The 16,123-nt window shown below is 55.0% G+C and overlaps 1 protein-coding gene and 1 long non-coding RNA gene across 2 annotated transcripts in view; one reads left to right on the top strand and one right to left on the bottom strand.

Moving 5' to 3' along the window:
- ADGRD2 (adhesion G protein-coupled receptor D2) overlaps window positions 1–7,274 on the bottom strand; it is a 20,544-nt gene extending 13,270 nt beyond the window's left edge. Inside the window, 13 exon segments of the mRNA XM_047701058.1 lie at window positions 156–164; window positions 580–685; window positions 1,099–1,222; window positions 1,738–1,872; window positions 2,472–2,583; window positions 3,740–4,021; window positions 4,297–4,382; window positions 4,752–4,850; window positions 5,266–5,746; window positions 5,748–5,908; window positions 6,228–6,440; window positions 6,776–6,839; window positions 7,239–7,274. Coding sequence (XP_047557014.1) covers window positions 156–164; window positions 580–685; window positions 1,099–1,222; window positions 1,738–1,872; window positions 2,472–2,583; window positions 3,740–4,021; window positions 4,297–4,382; window positions 4,752–4,850; window positions 5,266–5,746; window positions 5,748–5,908; window positions 6,228–6,440; window positions 6,776–6,839; window positions 7,239–7,274 — 1,908 coding nt within the window.
- Window positions 6,482–16,123, top strand: LOC125083998 (uncharacterized). The gene is made up of 3 exons (XR_007122433.1): window positions 6,482–6,805; window positions 7,400–7,545; window positions 15,364–16,123. It is a non-coding gene; the product is annotated as an uncharacterized LOC125083998 (long non-coding RNA).

Below are 16,123 nucleotides of genomic sequence, written 5' to 3'. Positions count from 1 at the left end.
TGTGTGTATTGCATGTGATGAAATGAAGCAAGGTTTTTTGGCGATCTTTCCAGATCAGTTTATAGAAGAAGACCTGTTCCTTGCATAACCCTAGGGGATGGACGATTCCAGGGCGTAGCTGCATATGGCTTTTTGCCCAGTCCCCCTTGGTGGACACTTGGGCTCTTCCAGCTCTCAGGAGCACGTGGTTGTGCAGGTTTCTGCACATGTCCCTGGATGTTCCAATGGGAAACACCAACGTTTCGAGTCATGCACACTGATAATGAAATCCCAGCTCTGCCACTTATAGGCTGGGGCCCATCACAGCCCCTCCGCCAAGCTCACTCTTTGCTGTGTCGAATGGGCAGTTGGAGAATTACATGGACGTTGCTTATTTAAGTCCCCCAGCACAGAGTGAGTGTGTAATAAACCAATTTCCTTTCAGGTCCTGGAATACAATGGGGTACCTTGGGAATGAGTATTTCTCTTGTACATTTTTAGACCTTGGTTCAGTTGAATGCATATTGGGGAAGGGGGACACCAAACCAGGATAAGTGTAGTGTGGTGGCAGTTCCCAGAAGTACCCCCCATGCCCAGTACCTGGGCCTGGTGCTTCAGGTGAAACGTCACGGATGTGCTGACCTCCCCGGTCTCATCCCATACCTCAGAGGAGATGATGGCCGAGCCTAGCCGGGTGCTTAGAAACCTGTGGAAGAAAGGGAGTTTTTAAGGGCACCAGCTGGCTGTGCAGGAGAGGTTGTGGATGGCCTTGATATGCAGAGATGACACCCTCTGTGTCCAAAGAAGCATCAGGAAATGTCCTGTGCTTGGAATTAGGGCATACGAGTTCCAGTTTTGCCTTGGGGACTTCCTAGGAAATTCAGTAAGTCTTGTCTTCTCCCTGAGTCTTGACACTGAAGCCTGGACCCAGACAGTGGTCGAGCCAGGTTCCAGGGGCACGCCCAGCGTTGTGTGTGTTGGGGATGGGGAGGGTTTGGTTCTGGGTGCTAAAGGCAGATTTGCCTCTCAGAATGAGGGCTCTGGCATGGGATGGAGGCCTGGCCCTCCCTGGGGAGGGGATCCAGACCCTCAGCAGCCTACTGGCTGGGCCCCACTCACCTCTGCACCTTGCTTGCCTCTTCTGAGCTGTCAGGGGCCTGGGGCTCTAGGCCGGGCTCCCCTAGGGTGTGCTGGAAGATACTGGAGCTGAACCAGCTGTGGATCACGGTGACTCTGGAGAGGCCTGGCTGAGTGGGAGGGGGCCCAAGACCCCACCCTGTGTCTGAGCAAGTGCCACGGGTTGGCCCCGAGGGAGATGCTCTGCTCACCTTACAGACAGGGAAACTGAGGCTCATAGAGATTAATTGCTTTCCCAAAGATCACACAGCTAATAAGTAGTGGAACCAGAATTCCAAAACCAGCCACGGCTCATGCACTTAACCCGGCAGCTCTAAGGCCCTTTGCTGCATGTCCTGATCCTCCCGCCCCGGGCGGCAGCAAGCTGAGGGCCTCCTCCACCACCCGCTTCCAAGAGGCAACGTGTGGTTCAGTGGAGGAGACGCAGCGAACATCTATGATGTGACAAGTGCTTTTAACCTCATAATCACCCGCAAGGCAAGTACAAAGAGGACAGTCTTCCAGGCAAGGAAACAGGCTCTGAACAGTGAGGTGACTTATCCAAAGTAGCAGAGTTAGCAACACAAGCTGACCCAGACCCCAAGAAGAACCCACTCCCCCCCTCCCACCCTCCGTACCCACCTTTCCTGAGGAGCCGCTCCACTTCTCCCGCGGGGATACGGATGTGGCCGGGCCCCTCCGGATGTCCATGGGGCATCGTGAACACACAGCCCTCTCTGCTGGCTTCCCCCAGGTGTAGGCTCCGCACCTCCAGACCTGGGATCAAACAGGGCTGGGTGGCTGGACCTCCGGAGGGAGGTCTTTCTGCTGAACCAGACACCGCGGCAGGGTCGGCTTCCCCTCTCCTTCAAGTCCAGAAGAGGGGAATCACTGAGAGGCATTCCTGGGGGCCAGGATCCGAATACCAATGCACCCCAGAAACCGATGGGTTCCCAAAGAACACAGGTTTTTGCCAAAGTTCCAACCATCAATCCACAAACACTGAGTGTGTACTGGGGTCTGGCCTGACAGGCAGAAATGGCTCAGAGACGGTCCTGGTACTCAGGGGGACTCAGGAGGAAGGAGGTCATCACCACAAATGCAAAAAGATGTGTTTGCATATGGGGTGTTGGCAGAAGGAGGAAATGACTGTCAGGAGAGCTAAAACCACAGGAGGCTTCCCGGAGGAGCTGATGCTCCAGCCAGGTTCTGAAGGATAGATAGGAGTCTGCTAGGAGGTCAAGGGAGAGAGGGCATCTGGAGGGAGGGCACGGCGCAGGCAAAGGCAGGAGACTGACTGGAAGTGATGGAGGCTGAGAAGAGACGTCTGAGCTCCGAGGGCCCAGCTGGGTGGGACGGGTGGCTCACAGGCTCACCAGCTCCATGGCGCTGGATACGCAGTCCCGGCCGCTCGGAGGTCAGCACGGTGCTCAGCACGGGTGCCAGGCGCTGGACACTTGCCACCAAGGCCATGGGGCCACCGACCACCTGGAAGGAGCCGCACCTCAGCCCCTCCCCGCTCTGCATCCTGCTGCCACCCGCCCTGACCGGTTGTGAACATGTTCCCAGGGATATGTGAAGTGGCCGGCCTGCTCCAGACACTTGGTGGCTGCTCAGGGCCTCCAGGATCGAGTCCTGGGTCCTCAGGCTGGTGTCTGAGGCCCGGACCCATGGGCCTCCTCTGTCCTCTCCGAGCCTCTCCTGAGCCATCATCGGTGCTAGCCCAGGCAAAGGCCTCCCAGAGCTCCGTGCCTGCTGGCCGCTCGTTTGCCATCGGGGCACCCTCCGAAGCTCACTTCCCCGAGGGAGGCATTCTGTGGAACCAAGGCCACCTGTTGTGTCATCTCCAGCCCGTCCCCAAGCCTCGGGCCCGGTTCTGTCCTCTCAGGCCAAGAGGCACCACCTCTGCTCCTCCTGCCCCAGAGACTTTCAGGGGATGTCTATGACCCCTCGTCTCTCCCTTCTCTAGGCCGACTGCTCCCAAGCCTACAGCCACTTCTGCCCGAGGATGTTTCCAACGCCCTTGCCATCTGGATAGCAGCTGTCCTGTTCTCCTGAGCGTCTGGGCTGCTTTGGAAGACAAGATGGCTGAACACTCAGCAGAGACATCCTCCCTCTTAGGGGGGTCGCCAGACTCTTGGATATGGGGGAGGTCCTTATGGATTAGTGGCTCTTATTTTCGACTGTAGAAACTATTCTTCAAGCGTGGTTGTGTGTGGGAGTCCAACTTTCGTAACAGATAAAAGAGGAACTTCTGGGGCGCCTGGGTGGCTCAGTGGGTTAAGCGTCTGCCTTCAGCTCAGGTCACAATCCCAGGGTCCTGGGATCGAGCCCCACATCAGGATCTCTGCTCAGCGGGGAGTCTGCTTCTCCCTCTTCCTCTGCTGCTCCCCCTGCTTTTGCTTTCTCTCTCTCTGGCTCTCTCTCTCTCAAAAAAACAAAAACAAAAACAGAAACAAAAACAAACTCTCTCTCTCTCTCTCTTTTTTTTTTTTTTAAAGAGGAGCTTCTTTTGATAGACGGAGAGATAAAGCTCCGCAACGGGTGCTGACTGGCCCATGGCTACACAAGAAGCTGGAGGCAAGGACGGAATGGGAGCCCAGGCCTCCCCCACCGCCCCCACCCCCAGCCCTGCCCGCCTCACCTCGCTGACTGAGAGCCACGTGCCGGCCAGCTGCTCCTCCAGGACCAAGCTGGCCACGGACACGATGCCTTGGCCTAGCTGCTCCCAGGGCCCTGTCAAGGGGTCTGGCTCCCCAGCCCCAAGGGCTGTCACCCTCTTCAGGAAGTGGATGACGGCCAGCAGTGCCGCGGGCCCCAGGGGAGCCGCCTCCTTTGCCAGGACTCTCTCCAGGATACCCAGGAAGCTGCAGGCCTCAGCCGGCGACAGGTGTCCATGGACTTCAGAGAGAGGGTCCGGGAGGAGCTGTGGGCAGAGGAGCTCCTTGTGGCAGATCTGGCTGTTAAGAGGGATCTCCCAGCGCAAGCCACACTTGTGCCCCACTAGGGTCTTCTTGGTGGCCCATGTCAAACATATCACAAGCCCCCAGCTCTCAAAGGCTCCAAAATAGGGAATATGAACAATCTTGATTGCTGAAGACATGTTAGGTGGGGTGTCCCCTTTGTAGGTGAGGAAGCTAAGATGCAGGAAGGTGACGCAGAGTGTCCCCAATTCTTCAGCTCCCTGGATGGGGGGCTCACCACAGTGGTGTTGGCCAAGGCATTGACTCGGCTGATAACATCCTGGCCAGGCCATGACGGGGCATCCTGCAGCCGCTGGTAAGTCTCTGCAAAGGAGGGGAGGCCAGGCTGGGTCCTGAGCGACACAGCCCAGAGGTGCCCCATCCACCATTTGCTGCTCTAGGAGGAAGAGCATGTTCACTGCTACGTGTCTGGACCCTTACAGTGTTCTAGATGGGGAAACTGAGTCATATGATAGCAAAATCACTTGCCCAGGGACACACAGCTGGGATTCACCTCCAGGTCTTTCTGGCTCCACCCCTACCCCGTCCTGTAGTTTGGACTCCAAGGAGGCCCTGAAACTTCGAGAAGATTCTGAATTCCCAGTTTGTGCCAACTGCTTACTCCCCCTTGGCCTACACTTGTCCATACCCGGCCTCCCCTTCAGCAGAGCCCTGGGCACTGCAAGGAATCACCTGTCCGATAGCAGCAGAGGAAGGGCCGTGGTTGAAGGCAGAGCGAAGAGCCCTCAGTATGGGATCCTGGGTTCCACGTAGGGCACTCCTCTGAAGGCACTGGCAGGGATGGGACAGGGGTCAGGACCGTATCGTGGCTCCCCAGGAGCCCCTGTGACCCACCGGCCTGTTCGGGCTGTAAAGGCACTTCTACACCTTTGGGGGCTAAAACGCACAGTCCCTGACTTAGGGGGCAATATGGGAACCTGGGTGAAGGGTGCTGCAGCCAGCACAAGGTGGGGCAAGGCAGCTAAGGGGTGAGCCTAGTTAAGCTACTCGGACTGGGTATTTTTGCCTGACCTGCTTGGGGAGGGCGTGACCAGAGCTGGGCGTGGCCAGGTTCGAGAGATGTGGGCTGGGTCGCGAGCTCAGAAGGGAGCCTGCGGGAGCCAGGGGGCGGAACCCAGCAACCAGGGGGCGGAACCCAGCAACTGGAGGGCGGGGCCTAGCAGCCCAAAGGCGGGGCGGGCCGTACCCGGACAGAGAAGGCGCACCCGCAGGGGCGGCAGCAGCGAGGGCGTGACGTCCAGGGCGCCCAAGTCCCAGCGGAAGAGCAGGCCGACGGCTGGCGGCGCGCAGGCTCGCGCCCGCCGCAGGTCCACGGGACTCAGCGCCCGAGCCCACAGGTGGAAGTCGGTGAGGTTGCCGCTGAAGGCATCGCGCGCCGAGAAGCCGCCGCCCAGGGAGTCCTGATCCTGGCCCAGCACGAGGATGCCGCCTGCCGGCACCGGGTGGCCCGCGCCCAGTCCCCGCGCCCCGGCGCGCCGCCGCCCGTCGGCGAACAGCGCCCAGCGCCCGCCGCGCTGCTCCCACGTGGCGCACACGTGGTGCCAACGGCCGTCGGCGCGGAAGACGGCGAGGAAGGGCGCGTGGTGGCCGCGCACCACCAGCGCCGCGTGCACCGCGCCGCCGGGCTCGGCGAAGGCTCGCAGCTGCAGCGCGTTGGGCAGCGCGGGGCGCGGCGAGGGAGAAGAGCGCCGCGGGGTCGGGCGAGGCGGGGTCCCACTGCACGTGCGCGCACGCAGTCAGCGCCCCCAGCGCGGGCAGGGGCCACCGCAGCCGTGCCGCCCTGTCCGCCGTCCGCTCCCCGAACACCAGCGCGGCCGACGTGAGCGCGCCTGCGGGGACACGCGGGTCGGCCCCTCAGTGTTCCCAGCGGCGCACAGCCTCTGGCTACCCACTGGCGTAGCTGCAGGGCCCCTTGTGGGCTTTGGGGTATCTCCTTCTCTCGGGAAGGAAGAAATGGGGGCTCCTGTGCTCATACCCATGCGGTCAACCCTCTGTTTTAGTCCAGGACAAGGGAACTGGAGATGCAACGGGGACTTCTGAGCTCAACCCAAGAGGACTATCACTGTGGGCTCCATCTCTGGAGGTTGCCAAAGCCTCTGCACCCCCGCACCCCCGCCTCCTCCTCCCAAGTCCTGGGCCCACACTCACGCCTTTTCGGGGCTCTCCGAAGAGAGCCCTCTTTTTGGCCCACCCAGATGGGGTTGGGCAGCCGTAGAGCCAGGGCCCCAGCAGGGGGCGCGAGTGCCAGGTGGCCAAACCTCTGCTCACAAGCCTCTTGAGCCTGCCACCAGGTCAGGTGCTGCCCTGGAAACTTGCACACCCCATCCGCAGTCTCCACCACCTCCCCGGGACCCACTGGAGCTGCAGGGTCAGAGGAGAGAGTGTGGGAGAGCAGGGTGTGGGCCATGTGACCCTTCCGGTGGGGCCGGCCATGCGCACTGAGCTAGGAGTCATTTGCAGCTCAATGCTCTGTGACCTGTCAGGTCTAGTCCCTTTGCTGAGCCTGTTTTGTCATCTCTTTAGAGCCAAGAATAAGATGGACACGGTTGAAACTTTCATTCCAGGGTCCGGGGATGATGGGGCTGAACTAAACGGCATCTCCTCCCTTCTTTTGCCTTAGACACCAATGCACCAGGTGGACCACAGGCTGGCTGAGCTGGAGGATGGAGGAACCCCTCTGGGACCCTCATACCAACCTGTGACCCAGGAGCCCCTTGATTCAGCTGGTGAGTTGGAGAGGGTCCCAGAGAGACTCCTTATCTGAGAAAGAAGCAGACAGTTTGGGGCTGGGTCAGCCAGTTACTGATTATCTACTGTGTGCTCCTGCAGGAGGCGTTGGAAGCTCCAGGCTCTGGAGTCAGACCTGGGTTCCAGTCCCACCAAGAGGGGATTTTGGGCAGGGTGTTTTACTGCCTTGAGCTTGTCCTCCAGCCCCCCTCCACTCCCTTCTCCATCCGCCCCCACCCCCTGTGAGGAATTAACAAGCTGTTGAATGAATGTAAAAGGATGCAGTGTAAAAGCAGTGGATGCTTTTACTCTATTATTATTGCCAAAGGCTTATCTCGTGTGACCTTCACAGTGACCTCAGAGGTGCCCACTTGGAAGCCAGCAGCTTTGATCCCCTTGGCCACCCCACCCCCATCCTCCATGTTCAGGTACCAGGAGGTAGACGAGGCAGTAGCACCAGGAGGCCATTCGGAATCCAGCAGGGACAGGGGAGGGACAGCAAGGGTCACAGATGTGGCCACTGTGGACTGAAGAAGGAAAAAAGCGAATGAACATTCAGCGTCCTGACTTGCTACCCGCTCTGTCTCCTGCAGGGTCAACTTCCCCAGGTTTGGCTCCCAGAATTTACTGGGCCGAGAGCCCAGGATGGGCTGGGCACATCTACTTGACATTTGCTTGCACAAAAGGATGGTCTCCAGGAGCCCTTTCTAGGACCACAGCTGGGAACGCTGTAGCCCTGGTGAGCTGGGAACGGCTGGGTGTGGGGAGGGAAGGCAGCAGCAGCCGGCTGGCCAGAGAGAGGTGGAAACTGAGCACAGGATCTCTGTTAGACTTCCTTGTGTTCTTTGGGCTCACAGCTTGGCATTCAAGGCCCCGCTTCATGAGGCCTCTGCTGAGCTCGCTGGCCTCACCAGTCTCCCTATCCACCTGCCTCCTAGCTCCCCTGCAGTCACCTTCCCCCTGTCCCCCAAGCTGCCCCCATTTCTCCAGGCAGCATCTCTTCTCCAGATTTTGGGGTGTGCAGTCCCTCTTGCCTGGACTGGCCTTCCACTCCTTCAGGGGCACCTTCTACAGATCAGCCTGCCGTCACGGCCTCCACCTGCACTGATGGCCACAGGCTGCTGTAAGCTGAGAATACCCTAATTGTGGGTGGCTTGGGGGTCACTCTTAGCAGTCTGGGGGGCTTTAGGCCTCCTGGGTCTCTACTCCAGCAGTGGCCGAGCACCAGTGGGTCCCAGAAAATACTGGAGAACAAAGAATGGTCCACTGTGTCCCACCAGTTGGCCTCATGCCAGCTGGACGTCTGGAGCCATCCCCAGTGACAATTCATACCCTTTCCCCCTTTCCAGATAAAGTGCTAAGTGTGGAAATCAGACCCATTCCTGCACAGGAATACACGGGGGTTCACGCCTGGATTCCGAAAAGCACCAATTTATTGTCACTTTCCCCCTTTTAAAAAATTAATTAATCAATTAATTAAAATTAAGTGGGCTCCACACCCAAGATGGAGCTTACCCATCACCCCGAGATCAAGAGTTGCATGCCATACCAAAGGAGCCAACCAGGAGCCCCACTTTTCCCCTTTTTAAACAGCACCTGTGCCCACCCTGCACCCCCGCCTTCAGTGGGTGGGCAATGGTAGGAGTCCAAGACTGAGGCTTGGTCCCTAGCATGTGTTGGGCACATAGTATGGGCTCAATAAATGGGGACCGCCTCATTCCCTTGTTCGCGTTTGCCTGTATTTGCGCCCCCGACCCCAAACTCCTTGCCCCATCCTCCTCGCTCACTGTACACTCTTTGGCACCCAAGAGGGAGATGCGAAGTCCGGTGGGCACTGCGACACTGCATGTCCTTCCGTCCTCCGTGAGGGCCCAGTGGGGAATGCCTCCTAGGCTGATGAGCCAGGACAAGGGCTCCCCTCCTTCACCCGCGTTGACCCCTCCCCTATTCAGAGCCGAGCTCCTCACCTGCTCCGTCTGGCCAGGCGCCTACGGCCGGCTCAGCCGCTGCGAAGTGTTTCGGGGACAGACGAGGTCCGAGGTCCGGTGGCTGCACCTCTGTGCTGGCTCTCCACCGGGCAGGGGAGCCCGCGGGCGCGGGGCGGTGCGGGGGGCGGTACTAGGAGACCCCGCCCCTTGGCGGCAGCCCCTTGGAGTCAGGCCGCCCCCCCCCCCTGCCCCGTCCTCCTATGCGCGCGGGACTGTCCAGTCTTCCCGCTGGCCCGAGAGCCCGGGCGGGGAGAAGGGGTGTGTCCGGGAGTTCCTCGGTTCCTGAACGGGATCTGCTGTGCTTCTCCCCACAACATGCAAGAAAAGGCACTCGGTTAGAAGGGGTCGCTCTGTGAGGCTTGGATCCCAAATAAACTTCTGGAAGTGGAAGGATCCTTGGACTTTCCCAACCGCATCTCCGGCTGGACGGTGGGAAAGGAAGGAACGTTCAGGGCCCTGAGCTAGCCCCCTACAGACCTCCTTTTTTTTTTTTTTTAAACCTTTAACTCCACTTTGAGGAGGGACTGTCATACCCATTTTCCAGATAAGGACTGAGGGCTCTCTCCAAGTTAGACAGCTGGTGGGTGGCAGAGCCCGGCCTTGAACCTGGCTCTTAGGGTCTTCATCCAGACCATTCAAAAGGTGAGGGCGAGGTGGGCGGGAGAGAATCCACGTGTGTGAGGTGGGGGGAATTAAAATGAAAGGGTTTTGGCCTCTGAAGGCAGAGCCTGGGCTAGGTGGGTGGTGGGGGAAGGAGCCCAGGTAGGTTAAGGGGAGGGAGGAGGGATGCAGAGGTGGTGCTCTGAGTGGCCTCCAGCTGGGACCAGAGGCACCCCCTGGCCTCAGTAGGGAGACTTCCGGCTTGGGAGGGAGGTCAGACCGATCCAAGTTCATCTTGACTGACTCAGGAACGTTGCCCAATTTCTCTGAGCCTCGGTTTCCCCATCTGTGACATGTGGATAATAGTACACATGTCAAGGGGCTGCTGTGTGATTTAAGTGACCTTGACAAAGCCTGTGGCTCGTACCAGGCATTTAGTATGTTTATCGTTCTTGTCAAAACTTTGCTTACAGTTACAATAGTCTGTGGCCAAACAGTGCTTTATGGGTTTTTCTCCCACAACTTCTTCTATTGTAGTAAAATATGTAGAACAGAATTTAGCATCTTATGACAGTTTTTATTTAGTTTTTTAAAGATTTATTTGAGAGAAAGAGCATGAGAGAGTAAGGGCAGGGGGCAGAGGCAGAGGGAGAAGGAGGCTCCCTGCTGAGCTTGATCCCGGGACTCTGGGATCTCGACCTGAGCCGAAAGCAGGCAGACACTGAACCAACTTAGCCACCCAGGGGCCCCATATGATGATTTATTTTTGAAAGAAAGGGCAAGGAATCAAACTGGATGATATATTGGTGTGCAGTGGGCTCTTCTAGCTTTATCCAGGTTTGAGAATTTGCAAAATAAAATCGGGAGATAGGAGGTCCCCATTGGGGCAGAGTCCTGAGCATTTCCCTGGTTCCTGGCCCTACAGAATGTCTGCAGGACTTGGCTGTCCCTTGTCTTTGTGGCCCACCAGCATCCCACCCAGAATGGAGCCCTTGCTGCCTGGTCCGGTTGGGCCCTCCCGCATTTACACTGTCATTCAAGACAGGGACTCTTGGTGGGGGGGCATTTTTACATACGTGCTAACTGAGCCCAGAGAGAACACAGGGCTCCGGGCAGCAAGGAAAAGACGAAGCCCAGGTCTGCCACTTTCTCTCTGTGGGTGGGGTGGGCTTGGTATTTACCCTAATTCTCCCAGCTTCCTTTGTACACCTTCTAACTCTCCCGGCCTTCCCCATTCCCAGCCCCAATCTCTCTGCCCTGTCGCCTGAGTTACGACATTCCCAGCCTCAGTAATGTCCCTGCCTGGGGGCTCTGGGCCAACCCTCTTCCTTCAGTGGGGTCACATTTCCTGGGAGTCACCCCTGGAGATGGCTAAGTACCAGGGGGCAGGAGTTGGGGGTGGGGGCCTCCATGGACCCACACTGTTTGGGCGCTGTTCTAGCCTAATCTCTCCACCCCAGAGCCTGGGTATTGTCCGACCGGCAGCCCAGGGCCATTCATCGTGCCTGTGGCGGTGGTTCTGACAGGCCTCTTGTCTCCTTACATAGGGCCTGGAGGCTGTGAGTGAGTGATAGCCACTGGGGTCCCTGGGCTCATTGTCTTTGTCGATGGGGGGGGGGCATGGGAGCAGCCAGCGGTGTGCTCATCCTGGGGCATGGCCCTGCCCTGTCTCCTCAGCTAAGTTGTCCACAGTCCAAGTATAGGAATTTGGAAAGAGGAACTGGCAGCTGGGACACTTTCACCTTGGGGTTGCCACAAGCCCAACAGAATTGGAACTTGGCCATCAGCCAACTTTTTTGTGACCTGGGCCAGTCTCTGTGCCCTGTGTCTTCTCACAGAGAATGTAGAGAATCACCCCCTCTTCTCAGGGACATAAAGGGTGGCTATGAGGCGAGACGTGTGAGTGTCAGGGTTGGGGGAGCCCCACAACCTGACCCAGTTGTCACTTTTCTCTGGTGGCACTGGCCTCCTGCTCTGTACGTAAAAGAAGAGCCCCTTCCCCTCCCCCCACCAGTGCACACCTTGGTTCCTGAGAAACCGACGTGCCCAGAACCAGCCTGCCTCCCTTCCTGCCCACTCCAGCCCCTCCTCCACCCAGCAGGCAGAGTGAGCTCTGTAAAATTTCCATCTGCTCCTGTCCCTCCCCTGCTCAAAACCCCTCTGTGGCTCCCTGGTGCTCCAGGAGGAAATCCAAGGTCTGCATGTGGCTAACATGATCTGTCTCCATGCCTCTTCCCCATCACACTCCATAGCCCAGCCTGTAGCCAGAGGGAACCTCTGTCAGTTCACACCCCGGGGCCTTTACACAGGCTGTTCCTTTGTCCAGGAATAGGCAGGAGTCCTCCTCCTCCAAGTCTTTTGTGGCTCATTTCTACCTATCCTTCAGGTCTCAGCTTAGACCTTCTAGGATACCTTCCCTGTCCCCAATATTAAACTGTTTCAGGAACCTCAGATCCCTGTAAATGCTGGAAAATTGTCTGCCTCACTCTACTGCCCCACCCCGCGCCGCCGCCTCCCCAGCGCCAGGGACAGGGCCTGCCAGAGTGAGTACTTGTGTTTATTGAAGGACTGAAGGAATGATCTAACAGATCTAGGCATACCCAGACAGATGCCTTGTGACTCTAAGATTGGGGTGCATGTGCCTGGGGGGTTGGTATGGGGGGTGATGGGAAGAGGATTCTGCTTAGTGGACCCTCACACCTGCCACCCACAGGCCATAATCACCCACAGTCATTATGGCCCCAGGATACTGAAGCAACTACTTCTTGCCAAGCTGTTTCCAGCCATTCTCATCTCTTCCTAGTCCTGTCCCCACCTGTCTCCACATGTCCCCACATGTCCTTACCTGTCACTAGGGCAGCTCCAGAAGCCAGAGGCAGCTGATGCAGAGGCCTTGAGCTGGGAGCCAAGGCCAGCCCCATGCTCCATTCTGGGCCCCTTTCTGTGGTCAACAAGCATAGGGACCCAAATGACCACATCTCTACTCTTGGTCTTGGTTCCTCTCTTCGGGGCTTCTTATCCCAGTTTAGAGAGAATGGTAGTGCATATCTGTGACATGCCTGGTGTGGAACCTGGCACACAGCAGGTGCTCAATAAATGTCTATTTGTATTAGGGGAAACCAAGAACCAGAGAGGGAAAGTGACCTATGGTCACATAGCAAATCCATGGCACAGCCTAAGCCTTCACTTTCCTCAAGCAGCCTCCCCCCATCACTTCTCTCTAAGCTTAAAATAACTTTTATCTCGATCTGACATGACAGTGAATTCTAGCGGGTTCAGAGTTTCTTTTGGGGTGGGCAATGAAGTGTTCTAAAATTGATTGTGGTCATGGTTGCCCCATTGTGTGAATGTCCTAAAAACCATTAAGTTGTATACTTTTTTTTTTTAAGATTTTACTTATTTATTTGACAGAGATCACAAGTAGGCGGGGGGGGGGGGCAGGGGAAGCAGGCTCCCTGCTGAGCAGAGAACCCGATACAGGGCTTGATCCCAGGACCCCGGGATCATGACCTGAGCTGAAGGCAGAGGCTAACACACTGAGCCAGCCAGGTGCCCAAGTTGTATACTTTAAATGAGTGAGTTGCATGGAATGTGAATTACATCCCAGTAAACTTTTATTTTAAAAAATAACTATAGTGTGCAAGAAAAAGCGCCGGACAGAAGATGTGTAGCTGCACGGGCTTCTTGAGCCCAGGTCTCCTGTTCTGTCACTTGGATCCTATTCCCCACTTATAGGAATTTGTAAGATCAAATGAAGAAGTTGAGTTGTAATATTTCCAGAGTTGATACCAGTATCAATAATATTGATACTGGCCATTTCTATAAAAATGATTCTCTCACTCTCAAAGATTACTGGATAAAGAAATGAACAAATACTTTACCAAAGAAGAAAAACAAATAGAAAAATACCTGGGGAAAAAAGTGCTCCTCCTCAATTTTAATCAAAGGAGTGAAAATTAAAAAAGCAACTTTAAGGTATCATTTTAAAACGGAAAAACTCTGTGCTGACACAGTTGCAGTGAAATCGATATATCCAAGTACTTTTACACCAGGCAGAATGGCACAATCCTCTTGGAAACCAACAGAGTACTATATTAAGAGCATCAAAGGGGTGCCTACTTGGCACAGTTAGTTAAGTGTCTATCTCTTGGTTTCGGCTTAGGTCATGATCTCAGGATCTTGGGATCAAGCCCGCTGTCAGACTCTGTGCTCAGTGGAGAGTCTGCTTAAGATTTTCTCTCTAGAGTGCTTGGGTGGCTGATTTGGTGAAGCATCTGCCTTCAGCTCAGGTCATGATCTTAGGGTCCTGGGATCAAGACCCACATCGGGCTCTCTGCTCAGCAGGGAGCCTGCTTCCCCCCCCCCCCCCCCGCCTCTCTGCCTGTCTCTCTGCCTACTTGTGATCTCTGTCTGTCAAACAAATGAATAAAATCTTAAAAAAAAAAGATTAAAAAAAAAGAAAAGAAATTCTTGTATGTATGGTGTGATGAATGTTAACTAGACTTATGGTGGTGATCATTTTGCAATCTAGACAAATATTTAATCACTATCTGTACACCTGAAACTAGTATGTTGTATCTTAATTATACCTCAATTTAAAAAAAAAAAGAAAGAAAGAAGCAGGAAGTAAGAAAAGTAGGAAACAAACAAACAAAAAAAGCAATCATATAATTACAACTAAGTACAACTCCGTGTAGACGGGTAGATATTGTTGGTGACTGATATAGCATTTGCATCCTTCTCCTCTGTTTTCAAAATGCTCTTTCTCGGGGCGCCTGGGTGGCTCAGTGGGTTTAAGCTTCTGCCTTCAGCTCAGGTCATGATCCTGGGATCCTGGGATCGAGCACTGCATCGGGCTCTCTGCTCCGCAGGGAGCCTGCTTTCCTTCCTTTCTCTCTGCCTGCCTCTCTGCCTACTTGTGATCTCAGTCTGTCAAATAAATAAATAAAATCTTTAAAAAAAAATGCTCTTTCTCAGCCTCCCTTGCAGCTGTGGGTTGTCATGTTACCACTAAGATGTAAACCAAAGTCTTCTGGCGGAACTCAGGGAAATATTTTGCTTTTCTGATAACAGGGATTGTTACTGTTTTCACCATCCTCTCTTCCTAATCTCTTCTTTTAAAAAAATTCTCTTCTGTCTTGGGGTGCCTGGGTGGCTCAGTGGGTTAAAGCCTCTGCCTTTGGCTCAGGTCATGATCTCAGGGTCCTGGGATCAAGCCCCATGCTCAGTGGGGAGCCTGCTTCCCTTCCTCTCTCTTCCCACCTGCTTCTCTGCCTACTTGTGATCCCTGTCTGTCAAATAAATAAATAAAATCTTAAAAAAAAAAAAATCTCTTCTGTCTTGAACGCAGGTGAGGTGCCTGGAGCTGTGGCAGCCATGTTGTGACCACGAGGCTACAACACATTATGTCAAAAGGCAATCTATTAAGAATGATAGGAACAGCAAGACTGACATACCATGGGTCCATAACATCATTGTGCAGCCTTCCAACTTTGAGACCACCTACTGCCAGTCTTTTGTTATATAAGGAAAGTAACCCCATTTATTTAAAGCACTGTTGTTAGTTGCAGCTGGGACCATTCTCAACTGGTACATGGACAAAGACATGAAAATACACTGGATGGTATACGGGATTTGAAGGTAGACAAACAGGGATTCGAATCCCATTTCTCCCACTCTGTTTGTGTATCTGTGATTTCAGGTCAAGCCTCTTGACCTCTGAGCCTCCATTTCCTTAGCAATAAAATGGAGCTAATGACACCCACCTGTTGGGCTTTTCAAGGTTAGAATGACATGACAGATTTGGAAGCACTTAGTGAACAGCAAAGTGATATTTGGGTTTAGTCTTATCAAACTAAAAGTCTGAACTAATGCAAAAACAATGAAGGAGCTGTTGTGGTAGGAAGGAGAATTGGTCATGAATATTTTTCTTTTTCATTCATTAATTAAATAATTACTTTATGTTCCAGATATTCTTTAAGACTGCTCTGGCTCTCTCTCCTCCGGGCAGGGACCCCACCTTGGAGTGGACGGGTCTGGACCTGAGACCGAGGGCTGTCTTCTGGTCCTGTCTGAAGGTGGCGGTAGGTGGAGCTCGAGGCTCATGGCAGAGCTGGGCCAGGGCGCTGGGCTCTTCACCTGGTCCTGGCAGGCGGGCGGGCACTGGGGAGGCTCAGCGTCAGCGGCTGTGACTTGAGGTAAAAATAATCAGGGAAGGACAGCTGCTTCCTTGTCAGCAACCAAGAGGGAAATAAAGCTCATGTCCCCTCCAGCGAAAACCTGCTCTCCAGGTCCCCAGGCTCCTGCCACCAACTGCTCGACGTCTGCGTGCCAATCCAATTTGAACGCCTGCGATTCCCCCCAGAGAGGGCTTATTTTAACTTCATCAAGCACCGAGAAAAACATCCAGACTAGAGTAAGTGGGAGGAAGGAGCAGCTGCTTTAGGGCTCAGGCCAGGAAAGGGGTCCATGGCTTCTGTCCCGCTTGTGGTTGGACTTGGGGTCCCCTCCTCCTAATCTGGTTCAAAAATTGCCCATGTGGTTAATTCAGCCAAAGCTCGATGAGCATCTAGTAGGTGTTCCCTGAAATCAAGTGGGGGAGATAACAACGCGACTCTGCTCAGAAGTTCCTCTCTGATGTCCTCTGATGTTCTCGCCTCCTCTCCTGTTCCCTCTCTCTTCTCCAGCCCCTGCTCTGGGGCTGTGCCAGGCTTTTCACGAAGGCCCCGA

This window comes from Lutra lutra, chromosome 13 (assembly GCF_902655055.1).
Source record: "Lutra lutra chromosome 13, mLutLut1.2, whole genome shotgun sequence".
Taxonomy (NCBI): domain Eukaryota; kingdom Metazoa; phylum Chordata; class Mammalia; order Carnivora; family Mustelidae; genus Lutra; species Lutra lutra.
This window is presented reverse-complemented; position numbering and strand designations above follow the sequence as displayed.